The sequence below is a fragment of the Colias philodice genome, chromosome 20 (genome assembly GCF_061535455.1).
Source record: "Colias philodice isolate Cphi_HAF_F1 chromosome 20, ilColPhil1 Martin Lab GWU primary, whole genome shotgun sequence".
NCBI classification, from domain to species: domain Eukaryota; kingdom Metazoa; phylum Arthropoda; class Insecta; order Lepidoptera; family Pieridae; genus Colias; species Colias philodice.
Window position 1 is genome coordinate 2501 of NC_143105.1, and position 21720 is coordinate 24220.

General features: G+C 42.4%; 1 protein-coding gene across 1 annotated transcript in view; it reads right to left on the reverse strand.

Annotated features, from left to right (window-relative positions):
* Nucleotides 1-10048: 10048 nt before the first annotated feature.
* Nucleotides 10049-21720, reverse strand: part of LOC149479185 (uncharacterized) — a 37474-nt gene continuing 25802 nt past the window's right edge. Inside the window, exons 4-10 of the mRNA XM_089708323.1 lie at nt 18188-21311; nt 17455-17863; nt 16843-16970; nt 16262-16406; nt 15905-16008; nt 14951-15009; nt 10049-10502 (exon numbers count right to left, since the gene is read on the reverse strand). Coding sequence (XP_089564449.1) covers nt 10370-10502; nt 14951-15009; nt 15905-16008; nt 16262-16406; nt 16843-16970; nt 17455-17863; nt 18188-21311 — 4102 coding nt within the window. The 3' untranslated portion in view covers nt 10049-10369. The remainder of the gene's footprint in view (nt 10503-14950; nt 15010-15904; nt 16009-16261; nt 16407-16842; nt 16971-17454; nt 17864-18187; nt 21312-21720) is intronic.

A 21720-nucleotide genomic window follows, 5' to 3' on the forward strand; every position in this document is an offset into this window, starting at 1 on the left:
CCTAACCTAACCTAACCTAACCTAACCTAACCTAACCTAACCTAACCTAACCTAACCTAACCTAACCTAACCTAACCTAACCTAACCTAACCTAACCTAACCTAACCTAACCTAACCTAACCTAACCTAACCTAACCTAACCTAACCTAACCTAACCTAACCTAACCTAACCTAACCTAACCTAACCTAACCTAACCTAACCTAACCTAACCTAACCTAACCTAACCTAACCTAACCTAACCTAACCTAACCTAACCTAACCTAACCTAACCTAACCTAACCTAACCTAACCTAACCTAACCTAACCTAACCTAACCTAACCTAACCTAACCTAACCTAACCTAACCTAACCTAACCTAACCTAACCTAACCTAACCTAACCTAACCTAACCTAACCTAACCTAACCTAACCTAACCTAACCTAACCTAACCTAACCTAACCTAACCTAACCTAACCTAACCTAACCTAACCTAACCTAACCTAACCTAACCTAACCTAACCTAACCTAACCTAACCTAACCTAACCTAACCTAACCTAACCTAACCTAACCTAACCTAACCTAACCTAACCTAACCTAACCTAACCTAACCTAACCTAACCTAACCTAACCTAACCTAACCTAACCTAACCTAACCTAACCTAACCTAACCTAACCTAACCTAACCTAACCTAACCTAACCTAACCTAACCTAACCTAACCTAACCTAACCTAACCTAACCTAACCTAACCTAACCTAACCTAACCTAACCTAACCTAACCTAACCTAACCTAACCTAACCTAACCTAACCTTTTTTTTTTTTTTTTTTTTTTTTTTTTTTTTTTTTTTTTTATAGTGGAGAATGCATTTAGGCATACCCAGAGCGCTCGGGGAAAGGGCCCTGGGTTATGTCGGACTCACACCGCAGAATGCGGTGACTACCGACTAAACTCCACTGTGTTCCGTCTCTCCGCTATATTGGCAGGGTCGCGGGTATTTGGTGTAACCGCTTCCGTAACCCCGTCAGCGGCAGCCTATTTTTTATATAGGCCCATCGCGATTAAGACCTGGCTAGTGTTCGCCAGTTCCTCCTTCCTGGGGGGCGGCGTGAACGGAACACGTCTCACGCCGCCTCACCGCACCGGACGATGGATTATGTCCCCGTTCCACCGTCCGGCACCCAACATTAGGGAAGCAAATCGCGACCTTGTACAGCGGTCGCGACTCGGCGACTGCGCCCAATAAGACGTCGTCGCCGAATAGGATCCGCGTTGGGATCTCCCTCGCGGACCCGCTCTGCTTCCTCCTTCTGCGACATCACATCTTCACAGAATGTGATAGCCGCGCGCCACGATCTGTCGCTGCCAACCATTGCGCGAGCTATGGAAGGCAGGGAGAGATCAGGGCCGACGACTGCGACTAGGTGAGCACGGGGCTCGGACCACGCGGGGCACACGGCGAGAGTGTGGTCTGCCGTGTCCTCCGGACTGTCACACCAATGGCAAGCCATTTGCGGCTCCCGCCTGGCGACTTTGCACAAGTACCACCCGAAACAGCCGTGTCCGGACAGCACCTGTGTCAGGCGGAAGGTAATTGCCCCATGCCGCCTGTCGCACCACTCGCGTAGGACCGGTCGGATAGCTTCGACCGTCCTCGCTCCTGCGCTGGGCCTCTCGAGCCGGCGTTCCCACTCCCTGAACCGCCGCTCGAGAGCATCAGCCCTCCATTGCTGGACTTGCTCCAGATATGGATTAATTCCATGCGATCTGGACGCGGTGACGCGGCGATAAACGTCCGCCAGCATCTCGGCATCCAGGTCCCACGGGGGCGTCCCAGCCATGACACACGCGGCCTCGAAGGACACTGTGCGATATGCCCTCACGACTCTGAGCGCCATGACCCGCTGCGGTCTACGCAAGTATGGTCTGGTACGGACGCTCAAAGAGTCGGCCCAAATGGGCGCACCATAGAGGGCCATGGAGCGAATGACGCCGGTGTATAGACGACGACACGCACCCCCAGCCCCTCTTAGATTCGGGAGCAGACTTCCAAGTGCCCCGGCCACCCCAACAAGACGGGGGGCGAGGCGACGAAAGTGCTCCACAAATGTCCACCGGCTGTCCAGCACGATGCCCAGGTAGCGCAAAGTGGAACCGACGCCGATGGACGTGCCACCCACCTGGATAGCTGAACCAGCAGCCTGCGCCCTTCGACGGCCGCGAAACAAAATTGCCTCTGACTTGTTCAGAGCGACCTCTAAGCCAAGTTGTCTGATTCGGCGCACAACATCCGCCACACCAGCGGTCGCAATGAGGGCTGCCTCCCTGTACGAGGCCCCGCGTGCAGTTACCAGGGTGTCATCCGCGTAGCAAAGCACGCTGACACCCGGTAGATAAGTGGCACGCAGGACCCAGTCGTAGCCGATGTTCCACAGAAGGGGCCCAAGAACCGAGCCCTGTGGAACACCGCACGTCACTTCCTTTTCTTGCCACCCACGACGCGCGGGGTACGCCACAGCCCTCTCCGATAAGTAGGACTGCAACAAGCGCACCATATACCCGGGCACGTTGTGGTAGCGGAGCGCTTCGATCACGCAACTCCACGGCAGAGTGTTGAATGCGTTGGCGATGTCAAGGGACACCGCCAAAAGAACTCCGCCTTCATTATCTGCATGATCAGCGAGGTTCCGCAATTCAGCAATCGCATCGATAGTGGACCTTCCCCGGCGAAATCCAAATTGGTTCTCGCTTAGGTCCGGCCCCACTCCCTCCAGATGGTCGATGAGGCGAGCTGCGAAGACGCGCTCAAAGAGCTTGCTCACCTCATCGAGCAGCACGATCGGCCTATAAGCCGAGGGCGAGTCGCGCGGGCGTCCCTCCTTCTGCAACAGGACCAAGTTCCCGGTCTTCCACCTACGGGGAAATTGGCCCTGTTGGAGGCATTTTGTGAACAGCTGTTCCACCCTGGGTCCAAGAGATTCTAGCGCCAGCACCCAGGCCCGCCCGGGAACACCGTCAGGGCCGGGGGCGGCTTTCTTCGCCTTAAGGCGCTCTACTGCCACAGCGAGCTCGTTGCGAGTGACTGGAGGGACATTTTCGTTGTTGAGCTCCTCCTGCGCAGTCATCGTGGGTGCCATCGGTGGGGGAGAATGTCTTCCCCGACTTGGAAACAAGGACGTCACCACTTGCTCCAGAAATCGTGGCTCGAGACTTTGAGACAAGGGCGGGGCCCAAGGGCGAAGCTTTTGCCTCACCCTCTTATACGGCCGACCCCAAGGTTCGCGGTTCAAACTCTCGAGCATCTCCTCCCATGCACGGGTCTTAGCGCTGCTGATGGCGTCCTGCAGAGACACAATGCAGTCCCTATAGACGGCGTATAACCGCGCTTCCTCCTCTTCGTCACGCCGCCTACGGCGCCTGTGCCTGGTGTACGCCCGCCTCGCAGCCACGCATGAAGCACGCAGCTGGGCAACATCGGCGGACCACCAATACATTTGGCGCCTACGTGGAACCGACCGCACCCTCCGCATGCTCGCGTCGCACACCTGAGACATGGCTTCGGCAAGCCAAGTGGCCTCCTCCTCTACGTTTTCGCTGCCATTCTGCTGCGACGGGAGCCAAGCCTGCACTAAGGCAGCCTCAATGAGGAGCTCCCTATCGAGGCTACCAAGTGCCCAGCGCGGACGACAATCGCCAGGGGGGAATTGACTGGGAGCCGTCGAGGGCGTGGAGACGCTAAACCGGATATAACGGTGATCCGAGAGCGTCTCCACGTCCAAAAGAACCCTCCAGTCTTGTATACGACGAGCGAGAGGGGGGCTCGCAAACGTGACATCTACAATGGATCCACCCCTCTGCCGAACACACGTTAATTCTGCTCCACGGTTAACAACCGTCAGTCCCGACGCAACTGCCCAGTCAGCGAGTGTCGAGCCACGTATATCACTTGCCACGCAGCCCCAAGACACCGACTTGGCGTTCAGGTCCCCGGCCAGAAGTACAGATTGAGGTTGTGCGAAGTCTAGCAGATCCCTCAGCTCAACCAAGAACTGCTCGAAATCGGCGAGGCAGCGGTTCGGCGAGAAGTACGCCCCCACAACGGTGAAGCCATTGACAACCGCCGAGACGCATCCCCGTCGCCTTATGATTTGCTCAAGCTGTGTGTCGCCTTGAGCAACCAGCGCCACCAAGCCGTCCAGATCGCCCACCCAGTTATCCCGGGGGGGCAGATTGTATGGCTCAGACACTACCGCCACGTCAATCTCCCACTCTGCCAGACTCTGATGTAAAAGGTCCTGGGCGCTGGCACAGAACCTAACCTAACCTAACCTAACCTAACCTAACCTAACCTAACCTTTTTTTAGGCATACCCAGAGCGCTCGGGGAAAGGGCCCTGGGTTATGTCGGACTCACACCGCAGAATGCGGCGACTACCGACTAAACTCCACTGTGTTCCGTCGCTCCGCTATATTGGCAGGGTCGCGGGTATTTGGTGTGACCGCTTCCGTAACCCCGTCAGCGGCAGCCTATTTTTTATATAGGCCCATCGCGATTAAGACCTGGCTAGTGTTCGCCAGTTCCTCCTTCCTGGGGGGCGGCGTGAACGGAACACGTCTCACGCCGCCTCACCGCACCGGACGATGGATTATGTCCCCGTTCCACCGTCCGGCACCCAACATTAGGGAAGCAAGTCGCGACCGTGTACAGCGGTCGCGACTCGGCGACTGCGCCCAATAAGACGTCGCCGCCGAATAGGATCCGCGTTGGGATCTCCCTCGCGGACCCGCTCTGCTTCTTCCTTCTGCGACATCACATCTTCACAGAATGTGATAGCCGCGCGCCACGATCTGTCGCTGCCAACCATTGCGCGAGCTATGAACCTAACCTAACCTAACCTAACCTAACCTAACCTAACCTAACCTAACCTAACCTAACCAGCCTATCGACCGATCGGCCTCTTACCTGTTCTCGGCAAAATCTTCGAAAAGATGCTGGTCGGCCGACTCAGGTTTTACCTGTTGCCCAAAATAAGCCCCCACCAGTATGGCTTTATGCCACAGAGGAGCACCGAGGACGCCCTCTATAGACTAGTGAACCACATCAGAAATATGAGGGAGGAGAAGAAGATTTCTGTTGTGGTATCGCTGGACATAGAGGGAGCCTTCGACAGCGCCTGGTGGCCAGCCATAAAGGTGCGGTTGGCTGAAGTTGGGTGCCCGGGGAACGTGAGGCGGGTGATCAGCAGCTACCTGAGTGAAAGGGGAGTGAAAGTTAGATATGCGGGCGTGGAAGTGAGTAGGGGGACCAGCAAGGGGTGCGTGCAGGGATCCATAGGTGGACCAATCCTGTGGAACCTCTTGCTGGACCCTCTGCTATGGATGTTAGAGGAGATGGGAGTATTCTGTCAGGCGTTCGCCGACGACATTGTGTTGGTCTTTGAGGGTGATACGGCCCTTGAAATAGAAGGAAAAGCGAACCGTGTCCTAAACGTAATACACGAATGGGGTAAAGATAACAAATTAAATTTTGCACCACACAAAACTTGTGCCCTCCTTTCGACGAGGAGGTTAAAATATGACGTGCCACGGCTCGCTATGGGGAGTGTGGAAATTAAATATTTTTCACATATTAAAATACTGGGCCTTACAATTGACAGCGGCCTTACTTTCAACGCCCACGTCGGGACGGTATGCCAAAAGGCAATCGCCCGGTATAAACTCTTGGCTAGGGCAGCCAGAGTTGGTTGGGGACTTAGCCCAGATATTATTAGGACTATTTATGTAGCTGTTATCGAACCGACTATTATGTATGCATCGGCAGCGTGGGCACCCACCGTGGAAAAGATGGGGGTCCAAAAAAGGCTGAACACCGTGCAACGGGGTTTTGCCCAAAAAATCTGCAGAGCATATCGGACCGTCTCCCTGAACTCAGCTATGCTGTTGGCTGGGATACTCCCCCTTGACCTCAGAATACTCGAAGTCTCGAGATTATATGGGATCAAGAAGGGGGTGTCGCACCCAGCGTTGGGAGACAGGGAGGTGGAAAGAATGGCTCCGGCGATTGAGGACCCACATCCGGCAGAGCAGGAAGGGCTGGGGTTCGGGCTGGTGGACGAGGACTCGTATTCCGACGTGGCTAATAGCCACGTACATAGGATCTACACGGACGGCAGCAAGATTGAGGGTCGAGTCGGAGCCGCCCTTTCCGTATGGGAGGGGGAGGCCGAGACGAAGGCCGTCAAGCTTGCCTTGCCGCCGTATTGCACCGTCTACCAGGCCGAACTCCTAGCGCTCCAAAGAGCAGTAATTAGAGCCTGCAAGAGTGGAGTGTCGAAGGTCGGCATCTTCAGCGACTCCAGATCGGCCCTCCAGGCAGTCACACTCGGTTCCCCCCACCCCCTTGCTGTGCAAACAAGGGCGGCCCTCCGAAAAGCTGCTTCGCAGAGGCGGGAGGTCGCTCTGTTTTGGATCAAGGCGCACGCAGGGCTAAGGGGGAACGAAAGAGTGGACCAGTTAGCCAAGGAGGCCGCTCTGGGGTCGAAGAAGAAACCCGACTACGATCTGTGTCCTGTTTCATTCGTCAAGCGTATCCTGAGACAGGATACGATCGGGGAATGGGACAGGAGATATGATGTGGGGGAGACGGCTGGAGGCACGAAGCTCTTTTTCCCAAGCGCTGCTGCTGCATACAAAATAGTACGGAAAATAGACATCACACACCACACCACACAAGCACTGACTGGACACGGTGGATTCGCCTTCTACTTGAACAGATTCAAGCTGAAGGAGAATCCATCGTGCCTGTGTCAGCCCGGAGTCGACGAGACGGTTTCTCACCTGTTGCTCGAGTGTCCGATTTTTGCAAGAGATAGATATGTTATTGAGCAAAAATTGGGCATCGCGATGACGGGTGAGAATCTGCCCGCGGCCCTGGGGGACAAAATGAGGAATGAATTCCTGGAATATTGTAAGTACATTGTTGGGGTGGTAAACAAAAGAAACTGTAATAAGCTGTGATGTTAGGGTTAAGTTTTATTGTTGTGCCGTGTTAATTTGTATATTTATTTGTATTGGTTTTATTTTTATTGTAATGTTTAAATTGTTAATTTTAAAGTGACTTTTAATTATTGTATTTTATTATTATTTTGAAAATTTGATTGTATATTGTAAATTCGTATTTTAAAATTTTATTGTATTTTAATATTATGTGCCCATATTGTAAATAAAGAAAATTGTGTTTATTATTGATTAAAGAAAATAAATGTCTCTAGACTATACTCTAGAGAAAAAGCAGACAACACCCTGCGATGGCGGGTGCTTTTAAAAAAAAAAAAAAAAAAAAAAAAAAAAAAAAAAAAAAAAAAAAAAAAAAAAAACCTAACCTAACCTAACCTAACCTAACCTAACCTAACCTAACCTAACCTAACCTAACCCACTGACTGGACACGGTGGATTCGCCTTCTACTTGAACAGATTCAAGCTGAAGGAGAATCCATCGTGCCTGTGTCAGCCCGGAGTCGACGAGACGGTTTCTCACCTGTTGCTCGAGTGTCCGATTTTTGCAAGAGATAGATATGTTATTGAGCAAAAATTGGGCATCGCGATGACGGGTGAGAATCTGCCCGCGGCCCTGGGGGATGAGACGAGAACTGAATTCTTGGAGTATTGTAAATACATTGTTGGGGTGGTTAACAAACGAAACTGTGATAAGCTGTGATGTTAGGGTTAAGTTTTATTGTTGTGCCGTACTGTTTCAATTGTATTTTATTGTAATGTCTTAATTAATGTAAGTTTTAAATGTACTTTTAATTGTATTAATTTATTTTATTTTATTTTTTATTATTCTCATTGCAATGTTTTTAATAAATGTAAGTTTTTAAATGTAATATTTAATTTTAGAATTTTATTATTAATTTGGAAATGTTATTGTAAATTGTTAAATTGTATTTTTATTTTAAATTGCATTCATTTAGGCCTAATGTATTAATAAATAATAGTGTGGTAATTAATTGATTAAAAGCAAAACAAACATCTCTGGACAATATTCCAGAGGAAAGCACACAACACCCTGTGATGGCGGGTGCTTAAAAAAAAAAAAAAAAAAAACCTAACCTAACCTAACCTAACCTAGCATTTTTCGGGGATTTTCCAGGCATTTTCCACGCTTCTCCCGGACATTTTCACGCATTTTCCGGATATTTTCCAGGCATTTTCCAGGCATTTTCCACGGTTTTTCCGGAATTTTCCACGCATTTTCCGGATATTTTCCAGACATTTTCCAGGTATTTTCTGGTTATTTTCCGGGAATTTCCCAGGCATTTTCTGGGGATTTTCCGAGCATTTTCCACGCTTCTCCCGGACATTTTTACGCATTTTCCGGATATTTTCCGGACATTTTCACGCATTTTCCAGGGATTTTCCAGGCATTTTCCACGGTTTTCCGGAAATTTCCACGCTTTTTCCGGATATTTTCCAGACATTTCCCAGACATTTTCCAGTTATTTTCCGGGAATTTCCCAGGCATTTTCCGGGGATTTTCCGAGCATTTCCCGGGGATTTTCCAGAAATTTTCCAGACATTTACAGGCTATGTCAAATGAAAATGCGTGAAAATGTCCGGAAAAACGTGGAAAATGTCACTTCAAATTTGCGAAGTAATTAAAGCAGAAAACCAAAAAAAGAAAAAGAAAGCCAAAATCTTTCATATTAAAAATTGTATATGGGATATTCATATTTCATACTTAATGTATGGGAGGGATTAAAGATTTTTTTTTGATATTTCTCGATTTATTTTTAAAAAATTATTACCGCCATTTTACTCATTAGGTTAAGTACTTTCGATATCAATTTAAAGTTTTCTGTTATCTGTAATACTTACGGAAAAATCGCCTGTGCACACTTAACGATTACACCCTGTAAGTATACAAAACCTAACCCACTTCCAGATGACCTAGAAAGTTCAAATTTTGTAGTCAACTAGGTAATGGTGTGTGTACAAAGGAAAAAATCAGAAAATACTGAATTTATCTGTATTTAATTTTTTTTCAATGACATTAATTTTGTATGGAAAAATGGAAAAGTTTATAAAAATAGAAAATATTATATTATATTCACCATAATAGTGTTAAAATATAGATCACAACAGACTAATCGGTGGCCGAAAAAATTATATTATTCAAATTAAAAAAGTCATATTTTGGAATAAACGTTGTTCTCTAAGGGAAAATAAAACAATTGAGTTTTCAGTTCACCTAAGAACTTGTAAATAAATTTCTGGACTGTCTACAGAACTTGGCACACATTTAGATCTCATTTTTGGCAAATTAAGTCAACGATTGAACTCGGCTCCAATTTTTACATTTATGTTTTTGGTGGGATATTTTATACGGAAGTTTTCTTTAGTGCGCAATTGGCGCAGTGGTGGTGGAAGATTATTCCAACACATGGTGGCACTGTAGCGGAAACTACCCCTGAACGCTGCGGAGTGGTGTCTAGGAATGGCTAGTTTTTGGAATGCAGATCTTGTTTCATAGTTTTGGGCACTGCGCTCACCCATCCAAGCAAGTTTAGTATATAGATAAAGTGGAACTTTGGCTTGCATTATTCCAATATACATAATTTTCAAGGTTTTTGAAAGAGCTATTAACAAATCCTCAGTGTTACCGTCGATAATTTGGTATATTTTTCTTACAACCGTTTACATATTTTTCGAGCAGAATTCAAATTCTGTGTTACTGTACACAGATTATAGCCTTTTGAAGTGAAACTTCTTTAGACGCATTGAGAGTAAAATTTCAAGATCGCGTCATGGTAATACTGGTTACACGTTATGGAGTAAGGCGGCGATTTTGGTATCTATGAATCTCGCCAAAGAAGTTTCTCTTCTGACACGTTATCTCGGCACACACGCTCTTTTTTATTTTATTCTCTTCGTTTTAATGTTTTAGATGAACTTTATTTTAAATAAAGTTTAGCGAATATATTTTAAGTTAATAATATCTGTCAGAATATTAACATGATTGCCACAGAGTTGCGTTTTATATTACATTATCAGAGGTGATCAAAATAAAAAACTAGATCGATTAAGTATATACATTTTAATTTTGTAAAATATGAAATATTTATTTAAGTACAAAGATTTATTTTTCTCCATATGTATAGAAATTGTTTTTGAAATAACTCTGGCACGATGGCGCTGCCCAGCACCGATACGCCGTTACGTGCTCTGTAACATCACTTCACGGACGCACGCAAGAGAAGCGGCGTCGCGGCGCGCACAGGCGAGTGAGGTCGCGCTCGCTCATGGTGGGCACGCGCGGCTTCTGCTCCGGCACGATGGCGCTGCCCAGCACCGATAAACCGTTACGTGCTCAGTGCTCTGTAACATCACTTCACGGACGCACGCAAGAGAAGCGGCGTCGCGGCGCGCACAGGCGAGTGAGGTCGCGTTCGCTCATGGTGGGCACACGCGGCTTCTGCTCCGGCACGATGGCGCTGCCCAGCACCGATAACCCGTTACGTGCCCTGCAACATCAATTTATTGATTTTTATTCAAGAAATATCAAATAATAAAAAGGGCAGTATTTAAAAGTCTAATAAAGCTTAAGATGACAAAAATAATAAATTGGGGTTACTGAATTACTAAGTGAGCGACTAACTGTGAGCGATAAATTGTAATAATTTATTTTTAATTGTGTTTTGAAAAATTTGAACTTTCGGCTGAATGCATCATACACCATTATTTGAAAAAAAAACAATACATTAAGTATTAACATCCTTTAATGAGAGGAGAGATGAGTCATACTGAGTTATTGAGTCATTGCTAGAGTTTGTCGCGACCACGGTATATATATACATATATATATATTTCCATGGTCGCGACCATAGAAATCTAAATAACAAGACACTAGAACTGCTATAATGTATTACTAGTACGAAAACCACTGTCGCCAAAATCAACACATTTAAACCGATATCTAAACAGTAGGTACACAAGTAAACTATGCCTTTTATTTGACAGCTTGATTTTAGTGAAAACTAACTTAAATACTAAATTCAGCTTTTTAATATGTATCCTAACGCATGATTTTACGGTTTATTTTATAAAAATCCCTAGGTATAGATTATTTAATAGTACAAAAGTTGACATCAACTTTCTTAGTTAGAAACTATAATTTGAAATAACTCAAAAATGCATGTTGTATTTGCCTGTAATTAGATCTACATCTTGATATGCATGCTTCTTATGTCACAATTACTCAAAGTATATTACGTATAAGATGTACATCTGTTGGCAAATCAAATACATAGATATAACTAATAATTAAAAACGTAACTATAATGTATAAACTATAAATGTATACACACATCAACAAAGTCTAGGGATAGGTATTATGTATTGTACGAATATATTTAAGATATTCATACGAATCTATGAAGAACTATGTCATATTGTAAATGGAAGAATTAAAGATAATTTTAAGGTCTTTAAAACAAAATAAAAACATTTCATGATTTTCTTAGTTATGAAGACCTGTGTTCTTTGGAAGTGTTCGTAAAGATGTTAGTCCGTAGTTAAATTTTGCGGAAAATCTCTCAGAGCAAGAGCTCTAATAAAGATATTGTGACATATCCTAAGCATTATTGATAGAATTAAAAGACGAGTGAGTGTGCAAGACTTGAATATCGTAGTATAGTCCGTTTTCTTATGGGAAAAGGTATACATTTTTGAGTAAAGCAATGAAATTTGGTTCGAATGTTGTACTCGTCCACCTAAGCCAAAATCGCCTGGTAGCCAGTGTCTACTCCCCGGCAGAAGGGAGGGAGGGGGGGTTATAGAACAGAGCGCCCGGCGCTCGGAAAAAAAATTCTGGCGGATTCATTTGGCCCTTTGAGTCGAGTTTGGTGTCGTTATCAGGTAACTAGATGATGCCCGATTCATTCCCCATACCAGTTTTTTAGGGTTCCGTAGCAAAATATGTCACAATCTTTAAAATAATAAACTTTTGGCAGTGGCAAAATCCAAACAAACCAGTATATCTTTATATTTTTGTATCAAACTTGGTTTATAAAAAAATACTGTCTGAAAGGCCATTTCATGCAGATTATAAAAACATTAACATGTAACATATATCTTACCATTTTCAATGTGAAATAAATTATAGAAAGTTCAGGAACGTTCGTGAGCGCAGCGTAGGGGACGGCTAATAGACCCGAAAAATAAGCAATAACATAAAAAAAAAACCAGTCAAGTGCGAGTCTGACTCGCCCATGAGTGTTTCGTACTTATTTGTCCTATACCATGTTCTCTTGTCTGGTAGGACCTGGCTAACTGATACACACACACTTTCGTCTTTATAATATTAGTGTGATTTTTAATCATCTTTAAATTATAAATGAAGTCAGGTAACATTGTTAAAAATAAAGATATATATAATAATAGAACGTTTTTGTATTAATAATAATGACAACCACCTCCACAATTACATAATTCGGTACATTTGAACTGGCGTATAAAACACTTCAATCTGGAATTGCAAGATTTCACGCACCGACATCTTGTCAATTCAAAGCTTCTCTTTTCTTTTTATTTCAGATGGGCAAGGAATATTTTGATTTTTTTAGGTCCCTAAATATATACAGCCTGTAAAACTGCCCTTAAGGTGTGTTGTTTAAGGGCAGCTTCTGTGGGAGGCAAATTTTCGATTTGCCTGTCCGTTTTTGTGAAAAATTTGTTTGCGACCCTCATTTACTGTCACAGCGGGGTACAATGTGAAAAACAAACATGTACTTATAATAATTATAAAAAATTGCAATTGTAATCACAAACTGTTGAATTTCACTGTCTGCATATTTGCCACTTTAAATTAGTGCTTCAAATCCTCGTGTGACATTCGGATATGCCTTCCATACCCCAAATGCATGTGTACCTATAGTTCTTTTAGACCTTCTAGCTTTGGAACACACGATATAGTAGTAGTAGCCAAAATAATGTTAAGAACAGTCGACAGATATGGCTAGTACAGAATATCATGTATTCCAAGCTAGAAGGTCTAAAAGAACTATCTAACTATTTTTAAAACTAAATTAAAGACATACTTAACTAATTTCGATAGCTGATTGTGTTATACTAACTGCAAAATTGTTATTTCTCATATTTGTAAAAGATCATATTGTATTGTTCTTGTTTATGAGATAAATAAAGTTCTTTAAACCGAATGCATGATAGGTAAGGACGGTCACGATATTTTAAGGATACTCTTATCCAGAACTTATATATTTTTATAATTATTATAAGTACATGTTTGTTTTTCACATTGTACCCCGCTGTGACAGTAAATGAGGGTCGCAAACAAATTTTTCACAAAAACGGACAGGCAAATCGAAAATTTGCCTCCCACAGAAGCTGCCCTTAAACAACACACCTTAAGGGCAGTTTTACAGGCTGTATATATTTAGGGACCTAAAAAAATCAAAATATTCCTTGCCCATCTGAAATAAAAAGAAAAGAGAAGCTTTGAATTGACAAGATGTCGGTGCGTGAAATCTTGCAATTCCAGATTGAAGTGTTTTATACGCCAGCTCAAATGTACCGAATTATGTAATTGTGGAGGTGGTTGTCATTATTATTAATACAAAAACGTTCTATTATTATATATCTTTATTTTTAACAATGTTACCTGACTTCATTTATAATTTAAAGATGATTAAAAATCACACTAATAGTATAAAGACGAAAGTGTGTGTGTATCAGTTAATCAGGTCCTACCAGACAAGAGAACATGGTATAGGACAAATAAGTACGAAACACTCATGGGCGAGTCGGACTCGCACTACACTGGTTTTTGTTTTATGTTATTGCTTATTTTTCGGGTCTATTAGCCTTCCCCTACGCTGCGCTGACTAACGTTCCTGAACTTTCTATAATTTATTTCACATTGAAAATGGTAAGATATATGTTACATGTTAATGTTCTTATAATCTGCATGAAATGGCCTTTCAGACAATATTTTTTTATAAACCAAGTTTGATACAAAAATATAAAGATATACTGGTTTGTTTGGATTTTACCACTGCCAAAAGTTTATTATTTTAAAGATTGTGACATATTTTGCTACGGAACCCTAAAAAACTGGTATGGGGAATGAGTCGGGCATCATCTAGTTACCTGATAACGACACCAAACTCGACTCAAAGGGCCAAATGAATCCGCTAGAATTTTTTTTCCGAGCGCCGGGCGCTCTGTTCTATAACCCCCCCTCCCTCCCTTCTGCCGGGGAGTAGACACTGGCTACCAGGCGATTTTGGCTTAGGTGGACGAGTACAACATTCGAACCAAATTTCATTGCTTTACTCAAAAATGTATACCTTTCCATACAAGCATGCCCATAAGAAAACGGACTAGTAAGGAAGAGCGGCCGCACCTTGTCGTGCCGTATGCGAAGGGGCATCATCGCTCATGAGTAGAAATTTTTGGTCCATTTGCACTCTGTGTGGGACAAAAACACAGTTTAGTTTAGCCACCTTAGCCACCCATCACTTGAAAGATTTGATTTGATCTTAAAACTGAAAAATACAAAGTCCGGCCGTCAGAATAATCTGACCACTTAGGCTTTCATAATTTTCTTGATTTGACCCCACGTTGGAAAACGCTGGTTAACAGCAAAGGCATCAACTTGCACCACACATGCTAAATATGCTCTCGTGCCTATAAAAGCCGTCGTCCGCGTTTGCCACATTGCTATGCTAAAACATGTCTTCAGACATAAAGATTAACTTCCTGCGATCTCCTGTGCACTCTGTGTGCATTAAATCTTTTTATTTTTTATTAAAGACCTTAAAATGATCTATAATTCTTCCATTTACAGTATGACAAAATTCTTCATAGATTTTTAGTTATTCGTAACTAAGTACAATACAAAATATCCCTAGACTTTGTTGATGTGTGTATTTGTAAAGGATTTCTGTATCACCTTATCTGCGTAGGATCTTCTTCTGGAAGCCAGCAGTGAAGGGAGTACCCCCGACGCGTCTGAAACAACCGCCTTCTCGATGTAAATAATTGGCCAGCAAATATTTCAAATAGGCACGTCATCAAAATGTAAATTACGTTATTCATTAAATAAATACAATATGCACATGTGCCACTGCATACCTACTCTATGTATTATAATCGATTGAGATAAAGAAGTGCGAGTAGAACACGCGATACTAAGGGTTCCATACAAATACGCTCTGCAACAAAGAAAAGGTCACTCATCATACTTATGACCGTGCCAACCGTTGCTCAGCCGATTTTTTAATATAGCGACAAGTGACAACAGAAATACATCATCTCTGAAACTGATTATACATATATCACGGAACATGACGCGTCGCCACGCAACATTGTATCTATGTACATAGTCTATATGCAACAATCTGTTCTTTTCTGAATTCTTTACAAAATAATGTCATAGTATAAAGAGAACAAGTAGGCTGACTCCCGGCGTTTAGGAGCGCACGGTACCTAAACTCGCGAGGCGCAGGGTTTTCACTTGTCACGTTGATAATATCTATAATTATTTAAAATATTATTTTATATAAAAATATTATTTTTAATAATTACTTATAGACCAAACACCTACCGCTCACAGCAGGCGGGCCCTCACGAAAACGGTCCAAACAATTTTACAAACGGCGCGATGTACCTTTGTTCCAAGATAACTTACTTGTTCTCTTTATACTGTGATAATGTCGATATTTACATCTGCCAGGCGTCCCGTGACGCCTCACATTTTTTTCCTATACTTTAAAATTTTTGTATATTAATAGTTTAAGAGTCTGTAGTGTATTGAGCTCATGAGTCGTGGTGATACCTAAATAGAAATTAAATAATACCATTATGTGTATTTACGATAAATAAAATAAAAAGAATGATAATGTACCTTAAGAGAACTTTTAGTTTTACATCGTGAAGCCCGGAATGTCTCTAAATCAGGCAGAAGGTCAGAAGATTTCTTCACGCTCTTAGATGCAAGAACTGAAGAATCTGTATAAAAAATATTTTTACGGATTAACAATAATTAGTAATTTTAATGCTCATTGCTTTAACATGCGAACATATTTTCATAATATAGGTTTTTTGAAAAACAAATGTTGCTTATTTTGTCTTTCTTGATTTATGGATCCACTTATTGATATCTACAAATCTCAGTTTTTCGATTAACCTTAACTCACACTATACAGTGAGAGAGTGGTTGAAAGAGGTATTTATTTGTGTTGAAATGGGCGTTACCACTTACCAGACGCCTCTTTCTTCACAGTCAGCGTGAGTCTGCCCGCGTCGTCGCTCGTGCGCCGCGGCCGGCGCGAGTGCGGCCCGTGCGGTGCGTGTGGCGCGTGCGGCGGCGCGCGGCACGCTCTGCTGCAGTCAGTGCCGCATTCCACCTGCCGCGAGATACGTTCATGTGCGTTCATGCAATACGGGAACAATTCCGTTAAAATCCGACGAGGGGAAAAATGTATACTGGTCAATCAGGTAATTCTAACGTTATATAAATTACTAGCTGCTCCGCGCGGTTTCACCCCCGTGGCTCCATTCCTGTTAGTCGTAGCGTGATGATATAGGTATAGCCTATAACCGTCCTCGATAAATGAGCTATCTACCGAAAGAATTTTTCAAATCGGACCAGTAGTTCCCGAGATTAGCGCGTTCAAACAAACAAACAAACTCTTTAGCTTTATAATATTAGTATAGATTATTATTTTGAAATTTAAAATTTTATTTATTTTAAAGGCAACAGAAATATCTGTTCTTTGAAATTTTCAAAACAGTTCATGAGATACACGATAAGTTAAGTAAGTCGAGTGTACGTGCACTCACAGCGCTGAAGGAGGGCGGGTGGGGCGGATGGGGCGCGCGCGCGTGCGGGTCGGGGAAGCGCAGCCGCATCTCCACGTCGTTGGGCAGCGCGGCAGCGCACGAGCCCGCCACCGTCACCGCCCAGTCGCCTGCGCCGTCGTGTGCGAACGGAACAGACAAGTACATACAAATGTATTCCCTGTATGGGAGCTAAATGGGATTAGCCCGCCCGTTGTGACTTGTGTGCGATGGGAACAGTAAAGTACAAATGCATTCCCTTGGAGCTATATTTGAATAGGTAACGAAAATGAATGTGGTTCCTACATAAAAATGTCAATTCAAGGTTGAAAGTTGAAAGGTTTTTGTTCTATCTTTTTTCTTTTTTCGGTTTTCGGAAAGTTCATTTAGAAATTGTAAATATAGCTCGTCATTGCACAATGAGGACGTCACTTTTAACATCAGCTTAATAATAACTAACTAATCCATTCTAAGTCAGACATTACGAAATGCAATATTAATATTATATTATTTTACTAAATCGCTCATGAGCTAACTTAATTTATTTAAAACTATTTTACACAATAAAAGGCAAGGTATAATACGACAAGGAAAATGCTCATTGTATTTTTGTACCTGAACTGCTTGCAGCTCTTCGTCTTCGCCTCCGTGCACTGAGCCAAGCGGGGGCCAGCGAGCAGAGCAGACTGCCGCCCGACTCGCTCGAGCTCGAACTGCCATCTCTTTCGTCCCTACTCCCTTCCGATCCGACCTCACTGCGATCTGACCTGCTTTTTTTCTTCTGATACATATTCTGACTCAATATCTTTTCTTCGTATCTATCTTTAATACTTCTATCTTTTACTCTGTCAGACTTGCGTCTCCTTTCTTTCGTTACCTCATTAATTTTATTGTCTTTAATGCAATTGTGAGTTTTTACTTTGCGTTCTCGCCTCCCTTCCGGATCGCTTTGTACATTTCTTATCTGCTCTTCGTACTGCGTGGTGACTGACTTTCGTCTTTCTGAACCTTGAGATAAATAAAACTAACGTCTAGATTTTATACGCTTTATTGATAATTATACATAAGTATACATAAATATCTATCTATAATAAATAGTGCTTGTGCCTCTCAAAATAACAATTTCTATTTACGTGATCGTTAACAGACGTGTAACAACATAGAAAACGACAACACTTGGAATTTTGCATTATTAATATTTAATAGTAAGTTAAAATTATATTGTCTGCTCAGCCTCATAATCACTCATGATAACGAGTCGAGAAAGAAAGGCTTTATTTCCAAGTGTCATCGTCTGAATTTGGTTTTATTAACAACTCCAGTTATAGCTCGAGTAGCGTGGGAGTTACTCTACGAAAATAGTTGAAGCAGTGCGTTGGGCAACGAGCGGCGGTGCGAATGTGCGCGCTATACCTTCATCGTCCCGACGCTGCAGTGGCCGCGGCTGGCTTACGTGTTGCGTTCCATTGTTTCCTTTATTATTTGAAAGACCTAAACGTATTGGACTAGTTGAAGCAGATTTACGAATCGGTGAAGTCATTGCTGCTGCGTGACTTTGTGTTTTGTATACATCGGGCATAGGTGACGTTCCTGCACTCTTGAAGTCTTTATATCTTGTTAGTTTCTTTGGAGATGGGCTTTTTTTAGGTTGCTCTTCTTGATCAGTCGATAGGCTATCACCTAAACTGGGTGCTGAGGCTCGGCGACAAGCTAGGTCCTCTCCAGTCGACTCCATACTTAAACTGCTCTTCTCTTCAGGTATAATATCGAAAGAGTTTTGAAACCTTAATGAGTTAGACCTCGTTCGAGGTTCGTAAGGCACTGCATTGCGGCGGATGGGTATGTCTTGAATCGGATCATTATCTTCATGAAAAACATCCAATAGCATGGATGTCAGTAAATGTTGTGTCTTTTCGCTGCGTTCGCGTGAAAGTAACGGTGGAGTACGTCCACAGGTATTTTTACTATAATTCATGTGAGAACTACCTTTCGGTATCCTTTGAATCCTTTCATATACAGGTATAGGGATTCTAGACTTTTTATTTTTTATTTGACAGCCATTATGATTTTCATCTGAATTTGTAGTTTCCGTGGAACTTTGTGAATTATTTACATATTCTAATATTTCTAGTATTTCTATACAGTTGTTTCCATCGTGTATTTCGGACTTTTGATATATTCTTTTTGGTATATGTTCTTCTGGTGTGCTCAGTGTATTTAGTTGTGAAGAATGCTTGCTGCGTTTAGATCTTTCCGCTTTTAAATCCTTACTGGTGTAATCATAACAAGAATGTGAATGAACCATCTTACTTTTATTGGATTTCCTATTTGATTCATTTTCTTTTTTCCATACACGTCTATTCAAATTTTCTTCTGACTTAGTCGTAGGTACGTTGTTAGACCGTTGCTTAATTCGCATATATTTATACTCATCTTGAGCAATCTTAGCTATAACATCTTCAATTAATGTATTTATGATAGCCATGCATTCTTTCTCTATTTCTTTCTTGGACTTGTAAATCTCATTGTGCTTTTGTTTGATGATATCTTTTTTTAATTGTTTCACTTTACTTCGCCTTACGCATTCCATTCTCTGTTCTCTCTTTCTATGCCTTCTATACAATCTCTGCTTAATGGTTTCAGGCATATGATCTGCTACAACTATATTTTCTTTTTCACAATCACAGTTATCATCTTTAATTCTTATAAAGAAGGCTTCTCCTTTTTCTTTTGGAGAATGAATATCATTTTGACTGGTGTTCTCTGGTAAAAGGTCTAGTACATCGATTGATGAACGGACTAGTTCACTTCTTATGTTATTTGTATAAGCTCGGCGCAAGAGTATTGACCTCGGTGAGTTAGGATCGTCTAAGCTGTCGACAAGACTTGTGCATTCGGAACCTAAGATCTCAGTATCATCTGACGATGAAGTATTTACTTCCATCGAATCACTATGAGGCAACGCTGAAAATCTCGGAACTAGAGTATTTTCTTCAAGTTCTTCATAATAATTACCAGTACCGACCCCTCCTAGTACCTCTCCGTTATCTTGATTAGCTTGTGTTTGAATTTCGATTGTATCAGAATTCTTGTATTCACCGGCGTTGTCGTTTAAAAATACATCAACATTAGATATTTCAATGTGTGATATTTCGGGTAAAGGATTTTCAGCCTGGTCATTTCTTCGAAATTCGTCCTTGAATAGTTTTTGTATTTGATGTAAAATTGATTTATTTACATTTTCCGTATTGGTTATATTTAAAAAATTACCTGTTTGTTGTTGATGACTATGGTTGGAGTTATTATCTCTCATGCTTTCTGACGATGTTAAATTATTGTTTGTTTCGGTACTCAAAACACTTTCGCGTATATTTACGCTACTTAATTTGCGTTGATTGTTTTCATTTTCATGTCTATTGTCACTATTGCAGAGTTCTTCATTACCAAAAATAATTTGATTATTAGATGTTGGGCTTAGGTGCACTATTGTATTAACTCCCGTATTTTGTAATTTCACTTTTATCTCTTTTTCTACGATATTAAGTTTTTTGTCATAACCCATAGATGCATTCATTGATTCAAGCTGGTCCGTTAGGGAATTTAGACTTTCCACAAGTATATTGGATACATATTCATCGATATCGACATTTTGTTTACGTTTATTTAATACTGCACTCCTGATCGGACTGGATACCTTTTCATTTACTATAGATTTTACAGCTGTTGCTGGTTGAACATTTAATGTTTCAGATACTACTATCTCAAGTATATCATATTTCTGAGTATCGATAGATAACTGTTGATCAAATGGAACTAGATTACTGTCATTGTTTTCAGCACTTACTGACCTTTCACTTATGCGACCATCAATGTAACTACCATTTGACATTAGAGAACAATATTTTTGGTTATCAATTTCAGTCTCTTTTGTAGTAGGCATAGAGGTTGTAAATGTTTCCGAGGAGTCAGTGAATGAGCCGCCATCTGATACAGCGTACGTTAAATGTTCAGGTTGCAGGCTCGTTTGGCAATCAGAGGTAATGTCCGTCAAAAGAGCTGTTCGATCTGAATATGTCGGTGATTGCGTTTTCTCTGAAGTCATGCTAGTTGTGAGCTCAGGCGGTGGATCCGAATAAGTCGACAGAGCGCGCGTGTGCATTTTTAACGCATCTTCTCGATCACGGGACGAGTCAAGTCGCAATCGTTTTGGAGTTAGACAACGTGGCGTTCTCAGTTCAGAATGTGAACCGTCTAATGAGCGGGTTCCGGGTGGACAGCAACATGCTCTGACCGGGGAGGCTCCAGCTCGTCCCCATAGGCGAAGGAGGGCGGATTTTCGCATTGGGTCTCGATCTCGTCGAGATCCTCGAGGTCCACAGCAGTGGCAGGTTCCTCGCGCCGCCGTAGAAGCCGGTGAGGCACTGCTTTGTCCGGCTTCCTCCATATCAGATTTTTGTTGTGCTAAGCGATACCTGAAATAGATATAAATATTTAAAAATAATTCAAATAAATAATACACTTATATAAAATGATTATAAATAATTTAGATCTCAAGGATCTTGATCTTTTTTATCAATTATACTTTTAATTTGGCTAATTTCTAAAAAAGTAAAATAACGTGATCTCCGCGTATCCACAGGAATCCTGTTACAGGATTCACTGCATGTTACATTTCTTTTAGTTAATTATTTTTATTTTTTTCTTTTATGTACCTGCTTGGATACATTTGCGCATTACCACATTATAGTTTATAAAACTAAATGAAGTCCCGTGTCCCTTAGAAACGAGTTTTAGCATTATGCAAAGATCCGTTTAACTGATTGTTTTTTTTTTAGGGTCAAGCAGGTGATCAGAGTACCTACTAACGTACCATTACTTAAA